Source organism: Heterodontus francisci, chromosome 8 (genome assembly GCF_036365525.1).
Source record: "Heterodontus francisci isolate sHetFra1 chromosome 8, sHetFra1.hap1, whole genome shotgun sequence".
Lineage (NCBI taxonomy): Eukaryota > Metazoa > Chordata > Chondrichthyes > Heterodontiformes > Heterodontidae > Heterodontus > Heterodontus francisci.
The window spans coordinates 65752629-65774672 of NC_090378.1; the positions used below are offsets into that span (position 1 = coordinate 65752629).

The 22044-nt window shown below is 52.6% G+C and overlaps 1 protein-coding gene across 3 annotated transcripts in view; it reads left to right on the forward strand.

Annotated features, from left to right (window-relative positions):
* Nucleotides 1-22044, forward strand: part of lrrc40 (leucine rich repeat containing 40) — a 101519-nt gene that overhangs the window by 40257 nt on the left and 39218 nt on the right. For all 3 annotated transcript variants that reach the window (XM_068037254.1, XM_068037256.1, XM_068037255.1), the window contains 2 exons: nt 8969-9059; nt 11586-11631. In XM_068037254.1, the coding sequence (XP_067893355.1) occupies nt 8969-9059; nt 11586-11631 (137 nt within the window). The remainder of the gene's footprint in view (nt 1-8968; nt 9060-11585; nt 11632-22044) is intronic.

Genomic DNA, 22044 nt, shown 5'->3' on the forward strand with positions numbered 1-22044 from the left:
CATATGCCCTGAGGATAGCATTTTTGATCAGTTCATAATTTGATGAACTCTCATCTGGCAATAGGGAATAAACCTCATGGGCTTTTCTAGTTAGATTGCTTTGTAGTAAAAGAGACCAGGTCTCAGCTAGCTATTTTAGCTGCCTTGCCAGTTTTTCAAAGGACACAAAAAATCTTCTAAATCCTCCTCATTTAATTTTGGAATCAGTGGAGCTAGTTTTAACAATTTTGTACCCAGCCCTTATTTATGCTCCTTCATATTGGCCATGCTTTCACTGGGGTTACTCTGTCACCCCCCTAGTTAACTCAAGCCGTTTCAACTCTCTCTCTTTGCATTCCTTCCAGAGTATTATTTCTCTCTCCCTCTCCTCAAATTCAAGTTTCTTCTATTCCAATTGTATCTTTGCTGACAGTATCCTGTCGGAGTCTGCATCTAACCCTCTTTCTGCTGCTTCAGATTCAAGGGAAAAATGGTTGGCCACTAGCCTTAGGAGTTCAGACTTCCTAGCCTTGCCACATACAGTGATACCACACTGCTCAGCCATTTTCCTCAACTTCTCCATAGACAGTGCTTTTAACTTATACCAAGTTACTTCATCCTGGCATGGAGAGCTACTAGCTTCACTTGTAGACATGTTAGTATTCAATCTCACACAACCACAAGAAAACCTGTATTGAAATCTTGCTCTTTTTTGACTGGGAACAATTTGGTTTCCCACTTCCAATTTCTCTTGTTTGACTGTGGGTCAATTCCAGACACTAGCACCCAAATTTCTGTTACGACCAGGCGAGAAAGAGGTCTAGGGTTCCCCTTCAGCCTTCACCTGGTCTCACTGTAACAGGGTTTAATTTTAAACACACTGTGTTTTTAGCTCCCCCTTGGTGAATCCTTGCTCACCGCTTTCCAATTCTAAGGCAAAGAAACGAGCACAAACAGGCTTTCGTAAGTTTAAAGAAGAAAAGTTGAAATTTATTTAAACTTAAGCTTAAAGTCTAATTTGGTCAACGACTACGGATACACGACACACCCATGCTAGCATGCACACGCGATACACACATACAGATAGAGACAGAAAGAAAACAGAGGAAATAAAGTGGAGAGGTTTGAGGCACTCTCTGAAGAGTTGTTATGGTTCTTCGAGCTCACTATAGAGTCCTTTATTGTAGGTAGATCTTGCTTTTCATTGTGGCCCAGTATTTTTCTTAAACCTTGTTCGCTGTAGGAGACTTTTCTCTCTTGGGTTTCATGTGTCTTCAGCGGATTCAGAGGCTTGTGAGAAAGTGATCGGAGCACACAGGAGAGAGATCATCTCAGTCCAGAAGCAAACAGACTTTCTGCCCAAACTGTTTGTACAGATTCATAAAACTCAAGTTGCCCAGCAGGTTAGTCATGTGACCAGCTGGTTTGCCCATGTCCGTTTGTGTAATTGGCCATCTTAGCAGTCAACCTGGAATGCGAGCTCCCCCACCTTCAACGTCTGGTGATCAAAAGTCCATTGTGAGTTGAGTGTGTCAGGGAATGGCTGCTTTGTTCTTTCAAACACTGTCATGGACAGATGCAAATGTCTTTTCCAGCCAGAGCTGATCTGTTTAACAAGTCCTTTCTTCACTCCAGTAACAGTTTAAAATCAATTTTCATGACAAAATTAATGTGCTTCATTCTTGGCAGGTGGAGGCCTAGCATGACACCCGGGTATGTCCTGTCCCACCGGCAGGACAGACCCAGCAGAAGTGGCGGCACAGTGATATACAGTCAGGAGGGAGTTGCTCTGGGAGTCTCCAACATTGACTCTGGACCCCATGAAGTCTTATGGCATCAGGTCAAACATGGGCAAGGGAACCTCCTGCGGATTACCACCTGCCGCCCCCCTGCCTTTAGCTGATGAATCAGTACTCCTCCATGTTGAATACCACGGAGGAAGCACTGAGGGTGGCATGGGCGCAAAATGTACTCTGGCTGCGGGACTTCATTGTCCATCACCAAGAGTGGCTTGGTAGTACCATTACTGACCGAGCTGGCTGAGTCCTAAAGGACATAGCTGCTAGACTGGGTCTGCGGCTGGTGGCAAGGGAACCAACAAGAGGGAAAAACATACTTGACCTTCTCCTCACCAATCTTCCTGCCGCAGATGCATCTGTCCATGATAGCATTGGTAGGAGTGACCACCGCGCAGTCCTTGTGGAGACAAAGTCCCGTCTTCACATTGAGGATACCCTCCATCGTGTTGTGTGGCACTACCACTGTGCTAAATGGGATAGACTTTGAACAGATCTAGCAATGCAAAACTGGGCATCCATGAGATGCTGTGGGACATCAGCAGCAGCAGAATTGTACTTAATAAAATTTGTAACCTCATGGCCTGGCATATCCCCCACTCCACCATTACCATCAAGCCAGGGGATCAACCCTGGTTCAATAAAGAATGCAGGAGGGCATGCCAGGAGCAGCACCAGGCATACCTCAAAATGAGGTGCCAACCTGGTGAAGCTACAATCCAGGACTACATGCGTGCCAAACAAGAGAAGCAGCATGCGATTCCTGTTTTTATTTAACTAACTGGAGGAGATGGCTCCACAAATATCCCCATCCTCAATATAATATAAAAGCAAAATACTGCAGATGCTGGAAATCTGAAGTAAAAACAAGAAATTTTGGAAATCCTCAGCAGGTCTGGCAGCATCTGTGGAGAGAGAAGCAGAGTTAACATTCCAGGTCAGTGACCCTTCATCAGAACTGGCAAATATTAGAAATATAATAGATATTAAGCAAGTAAAGCAAGGGTGAGGCAAGAGATAACAAAAGAGGTGTTGATAGTACAAGGTCACAGGGAATAACTGACCAGAAGGTCATGCAGCAGAGGCAAACGGTATGTTAATAGTGTGATGAAAGACAAAGCGTTAGTACAGAGAGGGTGTTAATTGACAGGAAAATGAACAGCCCTGGCCCCAAGCACAAACATGACAAAAACAGTGGGTAGGCACAGTAGAAACAAGCTGAACAAACTAAAATAAAATAAACAAGTAAAAAATAAAAAGAGAAAAAATAACTAAAAGTAAAAAGGGGGGCCCCTCATGCTCTGAAATTATTGAACTCCAGGTTCAGTCCGGCAGGCTGTAGTGTGCCTAATTGGTAAATGAGGTGCTATTCCTTGAGCTTGCGTTGATGTTCATTGGAACACTGCAGAATCCCAGGACTGAGATGTGGGCATGAGAGCAGGGGGGTGTGTTGAAATGGCCGGCAACTGGAAGCTTGGGGTCATGCTTTCAGACTGAGCAGAGGTGTTCTGCGAAGCGGTCACCCAATCTGCGTTTGGTCTCCCCAGTGCAGAGGAGACGACATTGTGAGCAGTGAATACAGTATACTACATTGAAAGAAGTACAAGTAAATCGCTGCTTCGCCTGAAAGGAATGTTTGGGGCTTTAGATAGTGAGGAGAGAGGAGGTAAATGGGCAAGTATTACACCTGCTGCGATTCCAGGGGAAGGTGCCATGGGAAGGGGATGAGGTGGTAGGGGTAATGGAGGAGTGGACCAGGGTGTCGCGGAGGGAACAATCCCTTCAGAATGCTGACAGGGGAAGGGAGGGAAGGGGAAGATGTGTTTGGTAGTGGCATCACGCTGGACATGGCGGAGGATGATCCTTTGGATGTAGAGACTGGTAGGGTGGAAAGTGAGGACAAGGGGAACCCTGTCAAGGTTCTGGGAAGGAGGGGAAGGGGTGAGGGTAGAGTTGCGGGAAATGGGCTGGACACGGTTGAGGGCCCTGTTAACCAGAGTGGCGGGGAATCCTTGGTTGAGGAAAAAGGAAGACATATCAGAAGCGCTGTCGTGGAAGGTTGCATCATCAGAGCAGATGCGTCGGAGATGGAGAAACCGGGAGAATGGAATAGAGTCCTTACAGGAGGCAGGGTGTGAAGAAGTGTAGTCAAGGTAGCTGTGGGAGTCAGTGGGCTTATAATGAATATTAATAGATCGATAATATTATCATCCTCCATGATTGGGGAGCCCAGCACATCAGTGCAAAAAATAAAGGAGTTTGCAACAATCTTCGGCCAGATGTGCCGAGTGAATGATCTATCTCGGCCTTCTCCTGAAGTCCCCAGTCTTCAGCCAATTTTATTCACTCCACATGATATCAAAAAAGGACTGAAGGCACTGGATTCTGCAAAGGCTATGGGCCCTGACAACATTCCAGCAATAGCACTGAAGACCTGTGCTCCAGAACTAGCTGCGCTCCTAGCCAAGCTGTTCCAGTACAGCTACAACACTGGCATCTACCCAGAAATGTGGAAAATTGCCCAGGTATGTGCTATACCCAAAAAGCAGGACAAACCCAACCTGTCCAATAAACGCCCCATCAGTCTACTCTCGATCATTAATAAAGTGATGGAAAGTGTCATCGACAGTGCTATCAAGCGGCACTTGCTTAGCAATAACCTGCTCAGTGACGCTCAGTCCTGACCTCATTACAGCTTTGATTCAAACATGGACAAAAGAGCTGAACTCCAGAGGTGAGGTAAGAGTGATTGCCCTTGTCATTAAGGCAGCATTTGACTGAGTATGGCATCAAGGAGCCCGAGCAAAACTGGAGTCAATGGGAATCCAGGGAAAACTCTGCTGCTTGGAATCCTTCCTAGCGCAAAGGAAGATGGTTGTGGTTGTTGGAGGTCAATCATCTCAGCTCCAGGGCATCACTGCAGGAGTTCCTCAGGGTAGTGTCCTAGGCCCTACCGTCTTCAGCTGCTTCATCAATGACCTTCCTTCAATCATAAGGTCAGAAGTGGGGATGTTTGCTGATTGTGCAATGTTCAGTACCATTCGCGACCCCTCAGATACTGAAGCAGTTCATGTAAACATGCAGTAAGACCTGGACAATTTCCAGGCTTGGGCTGATGAGTGGCAAATAACATTCATGCCACATAAATGCCAGGCAATGACCATCTCAAACAAGAGAGAATCTGACCATCTCCACTTGACATTCTGTGGAATTATGATCATTGAATCCCCAACAATCAACATCCTGGGGGTTACCATTGACCAGAAACTAAACTGGAGTAGCCATATAAAGCTACAAGAGCAGGTCAGAGGCTAGGAATCCTGCGACAGGTAACTCACCTCCTGACTTCCCAAAGCCTGTGCACCATCTACAAGGCACAAGTCAGGAGTGTGATACAATACTCTCCACTTGCCTGGATGGGTGCAGCTCCAACAACACTCAAGAAGCTCGACACCATCCAGATCAAAACAGCCCACTTGATTGGCACCCCATCCACAAATATTAACTCCCTTCACTGACGCATAGTGGCAGCAGTGTGTACCATCTATAAGATGCACTGCAACAACGTACCAAGGCTCCTTTGACAGCACCTTCCAACCTGTGACCTCTACCACCTAGAAGGACAAGGGCAGCAGCTGCATGGGAACACCACCACCTGCTAGTTCCTCTCCAAGCCACCCACCATCCTGACGTGTAACTATATCGCCATTTCTTCACTGTCACTGGGTCAAAATCCTGGAACTCCCCTTCCTCACAGTACTGTGAGTGTACCTACCCCACATGGACTGCAGCGGTTCAAGAAGGCAGCTCACCAGCACCACCTCAAGGCAAGTCGGGATGGGCAATAAATGCTGGCCTGGCCAGCGACGCCCACATCCCTTGAACAAAAAAAAAGTTTTAAAAAGGAAGATTGGTATTTCAGGCTAGAATAAATCATGTGACCTATGAGTATGCTGTGCAATTTGTGTAGTTGTCACAACTCTTTTTAAATCGCAATTCATTGACGTTTCTCCACATCTTATTACATTTACTTCCCAAGTAATTATCAACCTCCTTTTAAACATCCAGGTTGCCTTTATCACTGTTGCTTGCTGGGGCAATGTATTCACATTCTCACAATCATTTGTGTGAAAAAGTTCTTGCTGGATTCACTTTTAGTCAGTTTATCTTGAATGTGAGATTATGTCCCCAATTAGCATTATGTATCAGATCACCCTTTAACCACCTTATCACCATGTCTTATAATTTCAGTGTACCTGTTATTTCCTCATTCCAGGTGTCATCATCTTAATGAATTGTTGTAAATATACTTATAAAAGTATCCTTACAAAGGCTGGATGCCAATATTCTAATTGAAGTCTGACCAAAGGCCTGTATAATTTGTCATTTTTCCTTATTTAAAACATTTGTGGTGAAGCCAAGTTTTCCATTAGCATTTTTGATCACTTTTTGAAATTGTCAAATCTGTCAAATTTCTGCCCTCCCATTTAATCTTTCTACGTCCTTTTGTAGACTGTGGGAAAATGGCATTGACAAGGAAATGCATTTTGAAATAGAATCGATGATTCCCCCTACCATTTTTAATACATTGTAAATGTTTCTCATGGCTGGCCATTTAGATCTCCATAAACTTAACCTCGTCCAAAACTCTGCTGCTTGTAACTTAACTTGCACCAGTTCCATTCACCCATCAATCCTGTGCTTGCTGATCTACATTGGTTCCTGGTCTAGTAATCACTGCCTGCCAATCTAAAATTGTCCCTTTTATTTTAACTCTGCTTCCTACTTCTCAATCAAATTACTATCCATACTACGCTGCTAGCCCTGATTCTGTGTATCTCCACCTTAGCTGGTAATCGCTTGTGTGGAATTTTATCAAGAGTGTTCTGAAAGCCTATATGTATCCGCTACCTCTCTGACTTTTAACATTTTTATAGTTCTTCCATGTTAGACATGACCTACCTTTAGCAAAATTTTGCTGATCCTCCCAGGTGCTCAATTACTTTGTCGCTATCGATGGATCAACCAGTTTTTGCATTGCAGACATTAAATTCGTGGGCCAGTTTGTCTCTTTTCCATAAAAATTTAACTTTCGTACATACGAACATACAAATTAGGAGCAGGAGTAGGCTGCTCGAGCCTGCTCTGCTATTCAATAAGATCGTGGCTGATCTGATTGTAACCTCGACTCCACATGCCCGCCTACCCGCAATAACCTTTCACGCCCTTGCCTATAAAGTATCTATCTGCCTCTGCCTTAAACATATTTAAAGACTCTGCTTCCACTGCCTTTTGAGGAAGAGAGTTCCAAAGCCTCACGACCCTCTGAGAGGAAAAGAAATCCCCACATCTCTGTTTTAAATGGGCGACCCCTTATTTTTTTTAAACAGTGACCCTTAGTTCTAGATTCTTCCACAAGGGGTAACATCCTTTCCACATTCACCCTGTCAAGACCCCTCAGGATCTTATGTGTTTCAATCAAGTCAGCTCTTAGTCTCCTAAACTCCAGCAGATACAAGCCTAGCCTGTCCAACGTTTCCTCGTAAGATGACCGCTCATTCCAGGTATTAGTCTAGTAAACCTTCTCTGAACTGCTTCCAACGCATTTACATCCTTCCATAAATAAGTAGACCAATACTGTACACAGTACTCCAGATGTGGTCTCACCAATGCCCTGTATAACTGAAGCATAACCTCCCTATTGTATTCAATTCCCCTCACAATAAACAATAACATTCTATTAGCTTTCCGAATTACTTGCTGTACCTGCAGACTAACCCTTTACGATTCATGCATTAGGGCACCCAGATTCTTCTGTATCTCAGAGCTCTGCAGTCTCACCATTGAGATAATCTGCTTTTTTTATTCTTCCTGTCTTTTTCAGTCTTGTCTCATGCTGAAATCTGCTGAATTTTGTCAGATTATAACTAATATCCCCATTTTCCTTCCTTATTTTAATATCCTTGAGTGAAAATCTGTCTGTTCCTGAACATTTGGCAAGTTACAATCTAATTACATTATCCATTGTAGTTTATCTGTTTATACCAATCCCTGTAAGCTTCTCTCCTTTACTAATTTTTAGTCTACCCCATACCTCTACTACCCCTACTCCTCCACTTTGAAGAATGAAGCAGAATATTCATTTAAAATTTCAACTATGTCCTTATTCTCTTAATATCCCTAAAATTGTTATTAATGAAACCAGTTTCTCCTTTATCACTTTTTTTCTTTATATAACGTATAAAACTTTTTTCATGATCCTTGTTCACTTTGGTCGTAAAAATAGACAATATTTTTTAAAAGGTGTGAAACTGTTAAGTGTTGATGTTCAGCGAGACTTGGGGTCACTCGTACAAGGAACGCACAAAGTTAACAAGCGGGTGCAGCAGGCTGTTAGGAAGGTAAATGGCATGTTGGACTTTATTACAAGGGGATTGGAGTACAGGAATCAGAAAGAAGTCTTACTGAAATTGTACAGGGCTTTGGTGAGACTGCACCTGGAATACTGTGTGCAGTTTTGGTCTCCACATTCAAGAAAGGATATACTTGCACTGGAGCCAGTGCAGCGAAGATTTACGAAATTGGTCCCTGGGATGAGGGGGTTGTCCTATGATGTGAGGCTGAGTAAATAGGGCCTATATTCTCTGGAGTGTAGAAGAATGAGAGGCAATCTAATTGAGACCTACAAGATTCTGAAAGGGCTTGATAGTGTAGAAGCTGAGAGATTGTTCCCACTGGTCAGGGAATCTAGAACACGGGGACACAACCTCAGGATAAGGGGACAATCATTCAGGACTGAGATGAGAAATTACTACTGTGAATCTTTGGAATTCTCTACCCAGAGGGTTGTGGATGATCGATCATTTAATACATTTAAGGCTGGGAGATATAGATATTTGGTCTCCTAGGGAATGGAGAGCGGGCAGGAAAGTGGAATTGAAGCTCAAGATCAGCCATGATCGTATTGAATGGCGCAGCAGACTCAATGGGCCAGATGGTCTATTTTTGCTGCTGTTTCTTGTGTGTTGTTGTGCTCGATATTTCTCTCATGGCTATTAACAGTTTTAGATCAAGCAAATGTGAAAAACCATTTTACATTTGTGCAAAAAAACCTGAAAAATGATTTTTAATGTAACGTGAGTTTCCAGAATATGTCGTCCTTTTACTAATTCCTCTTTCTGACTTACTTGCAGCTTGCCTTATGTGCTAGGAAACCTTCCAAAATTGAAATCTCTGCTGGTTGAGGGTAATCCACTGCGTACTATACGCAGGGATATTATTAACGTGAGTAATTCAAGTTTCTTCTACATACTAAATATTAGCAGATTTCAAGGTGGTAGTATGTATTTCATAAAATAGATTTTATAAAATTTAAGTTCGGTCTGTAATCTTTTCTCCCAACATGATGAGTTCCTTAACCCAGTCTCTTCAGCTTGACATCTCTTCTTGGCAATCATTCCGAGAAAACGCTTTTGCATTTCTTAGTAGCTGGTTATGATATAGCATTATTGAGGCCAGGGAACACATTTCATTAGCTCCAGTTGATAAATGGCACAGAAAGACCAAGGAAGGAACAAAAATCAATTAACTAATAGTTCATAGAATGGCTACAGCACAGAATGAGACCATTTGGCTCATCGTGTCCGTGCTGGCTCTCTGCAAGAGCAACTCAGCGAGCCCCACTTGTCTGCCCTTTCCCTGTAGCTCTGAAATTTTTTTTTCATCAGGTGCTTATCCAATTTCCTTTTGAAAGCCCCGTTTTAATCTGCCTCCACCACACTTGCAGGCAGTGCATTCCAGATCCTAACCACTTGCTGGGTTTAAAGAAAAAACAGTTTTTCCTGAAGTTGCGTTGGTTATTTGCCATTCACCTTGTATCAGTGTGCTCTGGTTCTCGACCCTTCTGCCAGTGGGAACTATTTCTCTGTATCTACTGTATCTAAACACTCATAATTTTTAACACCTTGATCAATTCTCCTCTCAGCCTTCTTTAAGGAGTACAGCCCAGCTTCTCCAATCTTTCTCAGTAACTGGAGTCCCTCATCCCCAGAAACATTCTTGTGAATCTTCTCTGCACCCTCTCTGAAGCCTTCACATCCTTCCTAAAGAATTGGACGCACTATTCCAGTTGAGGCCAAACCAGCGTTTTATTAAGGTTCATCATAACTTTTTTGCTTAAGTACTATTTGCCTCTGTTTATAAGGCCCAGGATCCCGTATGTCTTTTTAACCACTTCCTCAACCTGCCCTGCCACCTTCAACAATTTGTGCATATATTGCCTCTCTTTGTTCTTCCTACCACTTCACACTCAATAAATTTCATCTGTTCGGTGTCCACCCATTCCACCAGCCTATGTCCTCTTGAAGTCTTATCATATCCTCCCCACAGTTCACGATATTTCTGAGTTTTCTGTCATCTGCAGATTTTGAAATTGTGCCCTGTACACCCAAGTCCAGGTCATTAATATAAATCACGAAAAGCAGTGGTCCTAGTACCAAGCCGGGGAATTCACTGTATACCTTCCTCCAGTCCGAAGAACAGTCGTTCACTGCAACTCTGTTTTCTGTCACTTAGCCAACTTGCTATCCATGCTGCCACTGTCCTTTTTATTCCATAGCTTTAACTTTGCTGGCAAAGCTGTTGTGTGGCACTTTGTCAAACACGTTTGGGAAGTCCATGTGCACTATATCAACTGCATTACCCTCATCAACTCTCTGTTACCTCATCAAAAAGCTCAATCAAGTTAGTAAAACACGATTTGCCTTTAACAAAATTGGTGCTGGCTTTCCTTAATTGATCCACGCTTGTATTTCAGATACTCCATTTTGACGAATGTTTTGTTTTGAGCAGAATAACTCACATGTCTGTACATATGCAGGAGTCCGTAGGAGAATGGTTTTCAGTAAAAAAAAAAATCCACTGCACAAGCTGTCTTTTGGCATGTTTCAGAGCCATTTTGTATGTAGTGACATAAATTTGACACAGCTACTACCTAGTGGCTGTCAAATAACTAACATTATTCCAGTCTTTTATAAATGTTCCTCGGGATAAGCCTGTTAAATTGCATCAAAGGTGTTTGAGTCTATCATAAATGGATCAACTTAAGACCTTCAAGTTAAAATAAATTTAACAGAGGGCAGTTGGTGCACAATCTTTGCTGAAATTGTTTGAGGCTATCTTGGCTTTCAGAAAACATTTGATGTCCTCATAGCCATTTATCAGTAGCTAAAGCAAAAACTGCTTTTGGGCTTGGCTGTCATACTTTTTCATGGTCAAATAGCTTTCTGTGACATAATATCTAGGATTGCATTAAAAGTAGCTGCTTGGCAGAAATATTGAAGGGCTGCTGGCATCCTTGGAATTTCATCACCAGTTTCACACCTTTTAAAAAATAAAATAAAAAATTGAGCCATACTATTTCATTCATTGGCATAGCACACATCGTGCTTCTCCAGGCTACATGTGCTGCTAATGTTTTGTGCTTGCCCTGAAACAAATTCACTATTTAAGGAGTCCCCATTAGTAATGTTTTCTACTCTCCGTTCGCCGCGTTTCCCAAATGATGTCAGTGACTACACTTCAAAAGTACATCAATGGCTCTAAAGAGCTTTGGGTCGTCCTGAGGTGGTGAAAGGCACAATGTAAATGCAAGTCTTTGCTTATGTCTCTCTTCTGTCCTCATCACCAACTCAGAAACACGGACTTCCTCCAAATTATTTTAGCATACTGAACTTTGAGCAATCTTTTTTTCTCAGAGAGAAAGTCAGGAGCTTCTCAATTGATTTTTGTAAAATTTGTTTTTTTTTCCAGAGAGGAACTCAAGAACTTCTCAAGTACTTGAGAAGTAGAATAGAAGGTACAAAACCAACTTGTATTTTGCTCAAATGGCTATTTAAGCTTATTTAAACTAATAAACTTTTCTGAGATAGTAGTGTAAGGATTTTTACATGCTTAAGCTATGTTGACCTTTGTACAATAGTTTGTTTTATGGCTATCTCCTGATTTATGCTGGTTGAATACAGTAACCTGCAACAAACAGTTAAAAAATTAGAAATATCTTCAGGAACACAGAACATTGAATTGTATGGTGTGGATTTGCACTTATAATCCTTCATTTGGTGAGAATGCATTCAGTAGAGCGTCAGTGCTTCTCTGCAGAGAGTGAAGCTCGAAGAAAGAGTCATCTTGAATAATTCTGTGTTATAGTGGCCAATCTGAATGACATTGTAGAGGCCTAGAAGTATAATGCCTGCATTCAGGGTCCTCCAGCCTTCGAATGACTGGTAAGGATGTATTGTATTAAGAGAAAATAACTTTGATAAGTTTTTGCTTCATGGGGGAGTGGGTGGGAGGTGGTAGCAAAAAATGGATCTCGTGAGTGCGTGACCATGTTTATGAATTTGGCAAATTTCTAAAAAGGAAAAGTAGTAGGCCATTTGGCCCATTGAGAATGGGCTACTTTTTATATCTATTATATTACAAGTTTAGGGTCTTGCCTTAGATATTCTCCTCGGTACAGCGGTGCTACTCTCTCCTGTAAGCAGACTGAGCATCTTGCCTTTTGAGGTGTGCCCATTCTGCCCATCATCTAACTATACACGAGTGTAATTCAGGGCTGTAATAATGTATCCTTTTATGATCTGAACTATTTATTAAAACAAATTAATTCCTAATCACCCTCCTGCTTTCTCCTTCCAAACCAGGCCAAAGCTTGCCCTGTCTTTGCTTTTGGCTTAAAGACCTGATTGACTGATTTCCTGTCTCTCATGCCTTCCAAGGGCAGGTCTCTTGATGTGAGATTTACAACTTGCATGCACAGATCATGTGATTCTTCCAAGGTGCATCACTTGGACACGAGCTGCATGGAAAACTGCCTGAAAGACATGGAACCTGTGTCTGATGCCTCTGACCCTGAGCACCAAATACTGATCCATGTACTCTATTCCATGTATACCTGAGCAAAGTGGCGGGCCCCAAATTACTTGTGCAGCCCTGCAGCTGGAGCACCGCACATCCCCAGCTTTGTCTCCTAATGATGGCTGACTGCTGCTCATGGGTTCATAGACCTGCTTTCAAACATACTAGGTTGGATTTTCATCCCGCGGCAGAGGTGGGCGTGCCAGCAATTTCCTGTTACCAGCCGGTGTGTCGGCCTGTCAGCATGTTCCCACCTCTGGCCTACTTTCAAGGAGGCTGCTTCTTGCGGGTGATGGCTAACCACCTGCCTGCGACGGGTAACCAATTAGGCCAATTAAAGTACCAATTGTGAGAACTTTTCACATGCCATTTGGATTTTCCAGATGGCGGATGAGCCCCCAGGTGTGGCTGGAGCCCCTTGATGGCATGGTAGCAACCTCCCGGCAGCAGGCTTGGGGTGCAAGAGGTGCATCCTGCAAAGCAGCCCAGCATGGATCAGCTGGATGGTGTCGAGCTTCTTGAGTGTTAGAGCTGCACCCATCCAGGCAAGTGGAGAGTATTCCATCGCACTCCTGACGTACCTTGTAGATAGTGCAGAGGCTTTGGGGAGTCAGGAAATGAGTTACTCGCTGCAGAATTCCCAGCCTCTGACATGTTATTGTACCTACATTATATATGGCTGGTCCAGTTCTGTTCCTTGTCAATGGTAACCCACAGGCTGTTGATGGTGGGGGATTCAGCGATGGTAATGCCATTGAATGTCATGAGATGGTTGGATTCTCTTTTGTTTGAGATGGTCATTACCTGGCACTTAAGTGAGGCGAATGTAACTTGCCACTTATCTGCCCAAGCATGAATGTTGTCCAGGTCTTGCTGCAGTGGACACGGACTGCTTTGGTATCTGAGGAGTTGTGAATGGTGCTGAACATTGCACAATCATCGGTGGACGTCCCCACTTCTGACCTTCTGATGTAGGGAAGGTCATGGATGAAGCAGCTAAAGATGGTTGGGCCTGAGTTACTACTCTGAGGTAAAGTTCTGCTCAGATCTGCAAATGAGACCCGACCCGAGCCCGACAGAACCCCATCCGAGCCCGACCCGGCCTGAGTCCTTCCTTTTTTTTCCTGCGCCTGACCATCCATTTTTCACATTGTTCATTACTTGCACAAGCTTAAAATAACTAACAAAACCACCTTTAAAGTCCAAAAAGTAAATTACCATTAAAGTCACTTACCTGAGGTGGTGAGAGAGTGTGTCCGATCCGGCCCGACCCAACCCGAGCCCAAATGCCGGACCTGGAAATGCAACCTGACCCGAACCCAACACGTTGTCTGGTCCGGTCGGGTAGCAGGCCTTTTTACCTTGAGGAACTCCTGCAGTGATGTCCTGGGACTGAGATGATTGACTCATAGAATATAAGAGGCATAGCATATTAGAGCAGGGAGGTTATGCTGGAACTGTATAAATTATTAGTTAGGTCACAACTTGAGTACTGTGTGCAGTTCCGGTCACCTCATTATAGAAAGGATGTAATTGCACCAGAGAGGGAATAGAGGAAATTTACAAAGATGTTGCCAGGACTCGAAAAATGTAGCTGTGAGGAAAGATTGGATAGGCTGGGGTTGTTCACCTTGGAACAGGGGAGGCTGAGGGGAGATTTGATTGAGATGTACTAAATTGTGAGGGGCCTGAATAGAGTGGATGGGAAGGGCCTATTTACCTGAGCAGAGAGGTCAGTGACTAGGGGGTGTAGATTTAAAGTGATTAGTAGAAAGATTAGAGGGGAGATGAGGAAAGGTGTTTTTACCCAGAGGGTGGTAGAGGTCTGGAACTCACTGCCTATAAAGGTAGTAGAGGCAGAAACCCTCAACTCATTTAAAAGGTGTCTGTATATGCACCTCAAGTGCCGTAACCTGTAGGGCTACGGACCAAATGCTGGAAGGTGGGATTCGGCTGGGCGGACCATTTTTCGGCCGGCGCAAGCATGATGGTTCAAGTGGGCCTCTTTCTGTGCCATAAACTTGCTATGATTCTATGACTTCCATTAACCACAACTGTCTTCCTTTGTGCTAGGTATGACTCCAACCAGTGGAGAGTTGTCCTCCTGATTCCCATTGAATCCAGTTTTGCTAAGGCTGCATTTGCTGACGACGCTACCGCTAGGTGGCGCTGCTGTGGCACAAGCACAAATAAAGCATGTGCCACTAAAACATCACAGTCTGCGACTTTAGGCAGCTGCCCGGGCTAAAGATGGCGCTGCTCAAATAATCATGCGGAGGCAACCTAACAACACATGGCAGCACACAATGGCCGGAGTGGGAGAGCGAGCGGGCGGGGGGGGGGGGGGAGCTAAGCGGGCCGGAGACGGTGGGGAGCTGAGCGGGCCAGGGATGGGGAGGAGCGGAGCGGGCCGGGGACGGTGGGGGGGGCAGCAGAGCAGGCCTGGGGGGAGCGGAGCGGCCCGGGAGTGGGCGAGCGAACGGGCCGGGGATGGTGGGGGGTGTGGGGAGCGGAGCAGCCGGACAGAGCAGCGGGGGTTGCGGGGGGGGGGGGGGGGGGGTGGGTGAGGAGCGGAGCGGCTGGAGAGAGCGGAGTGGCGGGAGAGAGAGCAGCGAGGGGTGGGGTGGGGGGGAGCGGAGCAGCCAGAGAGAGTGGGGGAGGGAAGAGGAGTGCATTTTTCTGCGCATGCACCATAAAACTTGCAACAGCAAAAGACGTACCGGCCGGTCCCCGCACCCGGTGACACCAAGGACTTCGGCCGCTGGCTCCCCGCGGCTCTCGACAGCCTCTCGCTTCCAGCCCCCTCTATCCAGCCGTTCCATCCAGCTGCAGCTCCCCCATCCAGCCGCTTTCTCCCCTACTTCTCAACTGTACTTCAGGCATTGCAGCTGTCTGGTCCCTGCCTTTTGCATCCCTCTCTTCAGGCACTTCTGAATTTAACTCCCTCCCACTATACCCCTACCTCCCCCCTCTACCTCCCGCCAACTCCCCACCCACTTTCCCCCCCACCTTCCCCTCTTCCCCCCCCCCCACCTTCTCCTCTCCATCCCACCTTCCCCTCTCCATCCCACCTTCCCCTCTCCATCCCACCTTCCCCTCTCCATCCCACCTTCCCCTCTCCATCCCACCTTCCCCTCTCCATCCCACCTTCCCCTCTCCATCCCACCTTCCCCTCTCCATCCCACCTCCCCCTATCCCCCCCCCACCTTCCCCTCTTCCCCCCACCTTCCCCTCTTCCCCCCCACCTTCCCCTCTTCCCCCCCCACCTTCCCCTCTCCCCCCCCACCTTCCCCTCTTCCCCCCCCCCACCTTCCCCTCTTCCCCCCCCCCCACCTTCCCCTCTTCCCCCCCCCCATCTTCCCCTCTTCCCCCCCCCCCACCTTCCCCTCTTCCCCCCCCCACCTTCCCCTCTTCCCCCCCCCCACCTTCCCCTCTTCCACACCTTCCCCTCTTCCCCCCCCCCACCTTCCCCTCTTCCCCCCCCACCTCCCTTCCCCCCCCCTTCCCTCTCCCCCCCCACCTTCCTCTTCCCCCCCCCCACCTCCCCTCTCCCCCCCCCCCACCTTCCCCTCTTCCCCCCCCACCTTCCCCTCTCCCCCCACCCCCACCTTCCCCTCTCCCCCACCTTCCCCTCTCCCCCCACCTCCCCTCTCCCCCACCTCCCCTCTCCCCCCACCTTCCCCTCTCCCCCCACCTTCCCCTCTCCCCCACCCCCCACCTTCCCCTGCTCCCCCACCCACCCCCAACTTTCCCCCACCCCCCAACTTCCCCACCCCCCCAACTTCCCCCCACCCCCCCACCTTCAGTCCTCTCCCCCACCTTCCACTCTCCCCCCCACCTTCCACTCTCCCCCCACGAACCTTCCCCTCCCCCCCACAACCTTCCCCTCCCCCCCCACAACCTTCCCCTCCCCCCCCACAACCTTCCCTCCCCCCCACAACCTTCCCCTCCCCCCCACACCTTCCCCTCCCCCCCCCACCTTCCCCTCCCCCCTCCACCTTCCCCTCCCCCCCTCCACCTTCCCCTCCCCCCTCCACCTTCCCCTCCCCCCCCACCACCTTCCCCTCCCCCCCCACCTTCCCCTCACCCACCCCCACCTTCCCCTCCCCCCCACCTTCCCCTCTCCCCCCCCCACCTTCCCCTCTCCCCCCCCCCACCACACACCTTCCCCTCTCCCCCCCACCTTCCCCCCCCCCACCTTCCCCTCTCCCCGCCCCACCCACCTTCCCCTCTTCCCCCCCCCCCACATTCCTCTCTTCCCCCCCCCCCACCTTCCCCTCTCCCTCCACCCCCACCTTCCCCTCTCCCTCCACCCCCACCTTCCCCTCTCCTCCACCCCCACCTTCCCCTCTCCCTCCACCCCCACCTTCCCCTCTCCCTCCACCCCCACCTTCCCTCTCCTCACCCCACCTTCCCCTCTCTTCCCCCCCCCCACCTTCCCCTCTCTTTCCCCCGCCCCCACCTTCCCCTCTCCCCCCCCCCCCACCTTCCCCTCTCCCCCCCCCCCCCACCTTCCCCTCTCCCCCCACCTCACCTTTCCCCTCTCCCCCCCACCTCACCTTCCCCTCTCCCCCCCACCTCACCTTCCCCTCTCCCCCCCACCTCCCTTCCCCTCTCCCCCCCACCTCACCTTCCCCTCTTCCCCCCCACCCCACCTTTCCCTTCCCCCCCACCCCACCTTTCCCTTCCCCCCCACCCCACCTTCCCCTCTTTCCCCCCCACCTTCCCCTCTCCCCCTCCCACCTTCCCCTCCCGCCCCACCTTCCCCTCCCGCCCCACCTTCCCCTCCCGCCCCCACCTTCCCCTCCCGCCCCCACCTTCCCTCCCGCCCCCACCTTCCCCTCCCGCCCCCACCTTCCCCTCCCGCCCCCACCTTCCCGACTCCCGCCCCCACCTTCCCCTCCCGCCCCCACCTTCCCCTCCCGCCCCCACCTTCCCCTCCCGCCCCCACCTTCCCCTCCCGCCCCCACCTTCCCCTCCGCCCCCACCTTCCCCTCCCGCCCCACCGTCCCCTCCCGCCCCACCGTCCCCTCCCGCCCCCACCGTCCCCTCCCGCCCCCACCGTCCCCTCCCGCCCCCACCGTCCCCTCCCGCCCCCACCTTCCCCTCCCGCCCCACCTCCCCTCCCGCCCCCACCTTCCCTCCCGCCCCCACCTTCCCCTCCCGCCCCCACCTTCCCCCCTCCCCCCCCACCTTCCCCCCCCCCCTTCCCCCCCACCTTCCCCCACCTTCCCCCCCCCCACCTCCCCCCCCCCCACCTTCCCCCCCCCCCACCTTCCCCCCCCCCCACCTCCCCCCCCAACCTTCCCCCCCCCACCTTCCCCCCCCCACCTCCCCCCCCCACCTCCCCCCCCCCACCTTCCCCCCCCCACCTTCCCCCCCCCACCTTCCCCCCCTCCCACCTTCCCCCCCCCACCTTCCCTCTCCCTCCCCCCCCACCTTCCCCTCTCCTCCCCCCCACCTTCCCCTCTCCCTCCCCCCCACCTCCCCTCTCCACCCCCCCACCTTCCCTCTCCACCCCCCCCACCTTCCCCTCTCCACCCCCCCCACCTTCCCCTCACCACCCCCCCCACCTTCCCCTCTCCACCCCCCCCCACCTTCCCCTCTCCACCCCCCCCACCTTCCCCTCTCCACCCCCCCCACCTTCCCTCTCCACCCCCCCACCTTCCCCTCTCACCCCACCCACCTTCCCCTCTCCACCCCCCCACCTTCCCCTCTCCACCCCCCCCCACCTTCCCCTCTCCCCCCCCCCCCCACCTTCCCCTCTCCCCTCCCCCCCCACCTTCCCCTCCCCTCCCCCCCACCTTCCCTCTCCCTCCCCCCCCCACCTTCCCCTCTCCCTCCCCTCCACCTCCCCTCCTCCCTCCACCTTCCCCTCTCCCTCCCCTCCACCTTCCCTCTCCCTCCCCTCCACCTTCCCCTCTCCCTCCCCCCCACCTTCCCCTCTCCCTCCCCCCCACCTTCCCCTCTCCCTCCCCCCCACCTTCCCCTCTCCCTCCCCCCCACCTTCCCCTCTCTCTCCCCCCACCTTCCCCTCTCCCTCCCCCCCACCTTCCCCTCTCCCTCCCCCCACCTTCCCCTCTCCCTCCCCCCCACCTTCCCCTCTCCCTCCCCCCCACCTTCCCTCTCCCTCCCCCCCACCTTCCCCTCTCCCTCCCCCCCACCTTCCCCTCTCCCTCCCCCCCACCTTCCCCTCTCCCCCCCCCCACCTTCCCCTCTCCCTCCCCCCCCACCTTCCCCTCTCCCTCCCCCCCCACCTTCCCCTCTCCCTCCCCCCCCACCTTCCCCTCTCCCTCCCCCCCACCTTCCCCTCTCCTCCCCCCCACCCCCTCTCCCTCCCCCCCACCTTCCCCTCTCCCCTCCCCCCCCCACCTTCCCCTCTCCCCTCCCCCCCCCACCTTCCCCTCTCCCCTCCCCCCCCCCACCTTCCCCTCTCCCTCCCCTCCACCTTCCCCTCTCCCTCCCCTCCACCTTCCCCTCCCTCCCCTCCACCTTCCCTCTCCCTCCCCTCCACCTTCCCCTCTCCCTCCCCCCCACCTTCCCCTCTCCCTCCCCCCCACCTTCCCCTCTCCCTCCCCCCCACCTTCCCTCTCCCTCCCCCCCACCTTCCCCTCTCCCTCCCCCCCACCTTCCCCTCTCTCTCCCCCCCACCTTCCCCTCTCCCTCCCCCCCACCTTCCCCTCTCCCTCCCCCCACCTTCCCCTCTCCCTCCCCCCACCTTCCCCTCTCCCTCCCCCCCACCTTCCCCTCTCCTCCCCCACCTTCCCCAATCCCTCCCCCCCACCCCCTCTCCCTCCCCCCACCTTCCCCTCTCCCTCCCCCCCACCTTCCCCTCTCCCTCCCCCCCACCTTCCCCTCTCCCTCCCCCCACCTTCCCCTCTCCCTCCCCCCCACCTTCCCCTCTCCCTCCCCCCCACCTTCCCCTCTCCCCCCCCCCACCTTCCCCTCTCCCTCCCCCCCACCTTCCCCTCTCCCTCCCCCCCCACCTTCCCCTCTCCCTCCCCCCCACCTTCCCTCTCCCTCCCCCCACCCCCTCTCCCTCCCCCCCACCTTCCCCTCTCCCTCCCCCCCACCTTCCCCCTCTCCCTCCCCCCACCTTCCCCTCTCCCTCCCCCCCACCTTCCCCTCTCCCTCCCCCCACCTTCCCCTCTCCCTCCCCCCCACCTTACCCTCTCCCTCCCCCCCACCTTCCCCTCTCCCTCCCCCCACCTTCCCCTCTCCTCCCCCCCACCTTCCCCTCTTTTCCCCCTCCCCTCTCTTCCCCCCCCCACCTTGCCCTCTCCCCCTCCCACTTGCCCTCTCCCTCTCCCCCCCCTCCATCCCCCCTCCCCCGCCCCCCTGCCCCTTCCCCTCCCTCCCCCCACCTTCCCCTCTCGTCCCCCCCCCCCACCTTCCCCTCTCCGCCCCCCCACCTTCCCCTCTCTGCCCCCCCCCCACCTTCCCTCTCTGCCCCCCCCCACCTTCCCCTCTCTGCCCCCCCCCACCTTCCCCTCTCTGCCCCCCCCCCACCTTCCCCTCTCTGCCCCCCCCACCTTCCCCTCTCTGCCCCCCCCCACCTTCCCCTCTGCCCCCCCCACCTTCCCCTCTGCCCCCCCCACCTTCCCACTGCCCCCCCCCACCTTCCCCACTGCCCCCCCCACCTTCCCCTCTGCCCCCCCCACCTTCCCCTCTCCCCCCCTCCCCACCTTCCCCTCTCCCCCCCTCCCCACCTTCCCCTCTCCCCCCCCCACCTTCCCCTCTCCCCCCCCCACCTTCCCCTCTCTGCCCCCCCCACCTTCCCCTCTCTGCCCCCCCCCCACCTTCCCCTCTCTGCCCCCCCCCACCTTCCCCTCTGCCCCCCCACCTTCCCCTCTGCCCCCCCCCACCTTCCCCTCTGCCCCCCCCCCACCTTCCCCTCTGCCCCCCCCCCCCCCACCTTCCCCTCTGCCCCCCCCCCCACCTTCCCCTCTGCCCCCCCCCCCACCTTCCCCTCTGCCCCCCCCCCCCACCTTCCCCTCTGCCCCCCCCCACCTTCCCCTCTGCCCCCCCCACCTTCCCCTCTGACCCCCCCCCCCACCTTCCCCTCTGCCCCCCCCCACCTTCCCCTCTGCCCCCCCCCACCTTCCCCTCTGCCCCCCCCATCTTCCCCTCTCCCCACCTTCCCTCTCCCCCCCTCCCCACCTTCCCCTCTCCCCCCCCCACCTTCCCCTCTCCCCCCCCCCCACCTTCCCCTCTCCCCCCCCCCACCTTCCCCTCTCCCCCCCCCCCACCTTCCCCTCTCCCCCCCCCCCCACCTTCCCCTCTCCCCCCCCCTGCCTTCCCTCTCCCCCCCCACCTTCCCCTCTCCCCCCCTTCCCCTCTCCCCCCCCCACCTTCCCCTCTCCCCCCCCTTCCCTCTCCCCCCCTTCCCCTCTCCCCCCCCCTCACCTTCCCCTCTCCCCCCCCCCCACCTTCCCCTCTCCCCCCCCCCCACCTTCCCCTCTCCCCCCCCCCCACCTTCCCCTCTCCCCCCCCCCACCTTCCCCTCTCCCCCCCCCACCTTCCCCTCTCCCCCCCCCCACCTTCCCCTCTCCCCCCCCCACCTTCCCTCTCCCCCCCCCACCTTCCCCTCTCCCCCCCCCACCTTCCCCTCTCCCCCCCCACCTTCCCTCTTCCCCCCCCACCTTCCCCTCTCCCCCCATCCCACCCCTCTCCTCCCATCCCCCTCTCCTCCCATCCCCCTCTCCTCCCTCCCCCCTCTCCCCCACCTCCCTCCCCCCTCTCCCCCACCTCCCTCCCCCCTCTCCCCCACCTCCCTCCCCCCTCTCCCCCACCTCCCCATCTCTCCCTCCCTCACCCTGTCACCTGCCCCCCTCTCCCGCCAACTCCCCACCCAATTTTCCCCCCCACCTTCCCCTCTTCCCCCCCCCCCCCCACCTTAAAGTAAAATGTACTTTATTAAGTACATTTAGCATTTGAGGCACTGCTGTGCACGGCTACATGAGTGTTGTGTCGCCCGCATTCCCGTGAGACAGACAGGCCGAGTCTCTGCTATGCACAACTAGAAGAGATTGTTCCTGGAGAGCCTTGTGGTGAATGACCGCTTGGCTCTCTATTCCACTACTGTATTGTCCATGTGAAGGCAAAGTCACAAGAGTCTGAGCTCAGTCTATTCTTGGTGAATGTACCCCAAGTGCATCCCAATGTGCGCTCCCACTTCATCCATAAATGCAAGGTTCTTTTCCATATCGTGACAAGCTCTGCAGCATGATCCAGTTGCTTTCGTTGCTTGAATGCTGACCTTAAGTCTCAAGGATTGTTTTCTCGACGGCATGTTTTACATGAAAAGAAATAAAGCAAATCAGTGTCGGAGCTTGTTTGCCTCCATCCACTA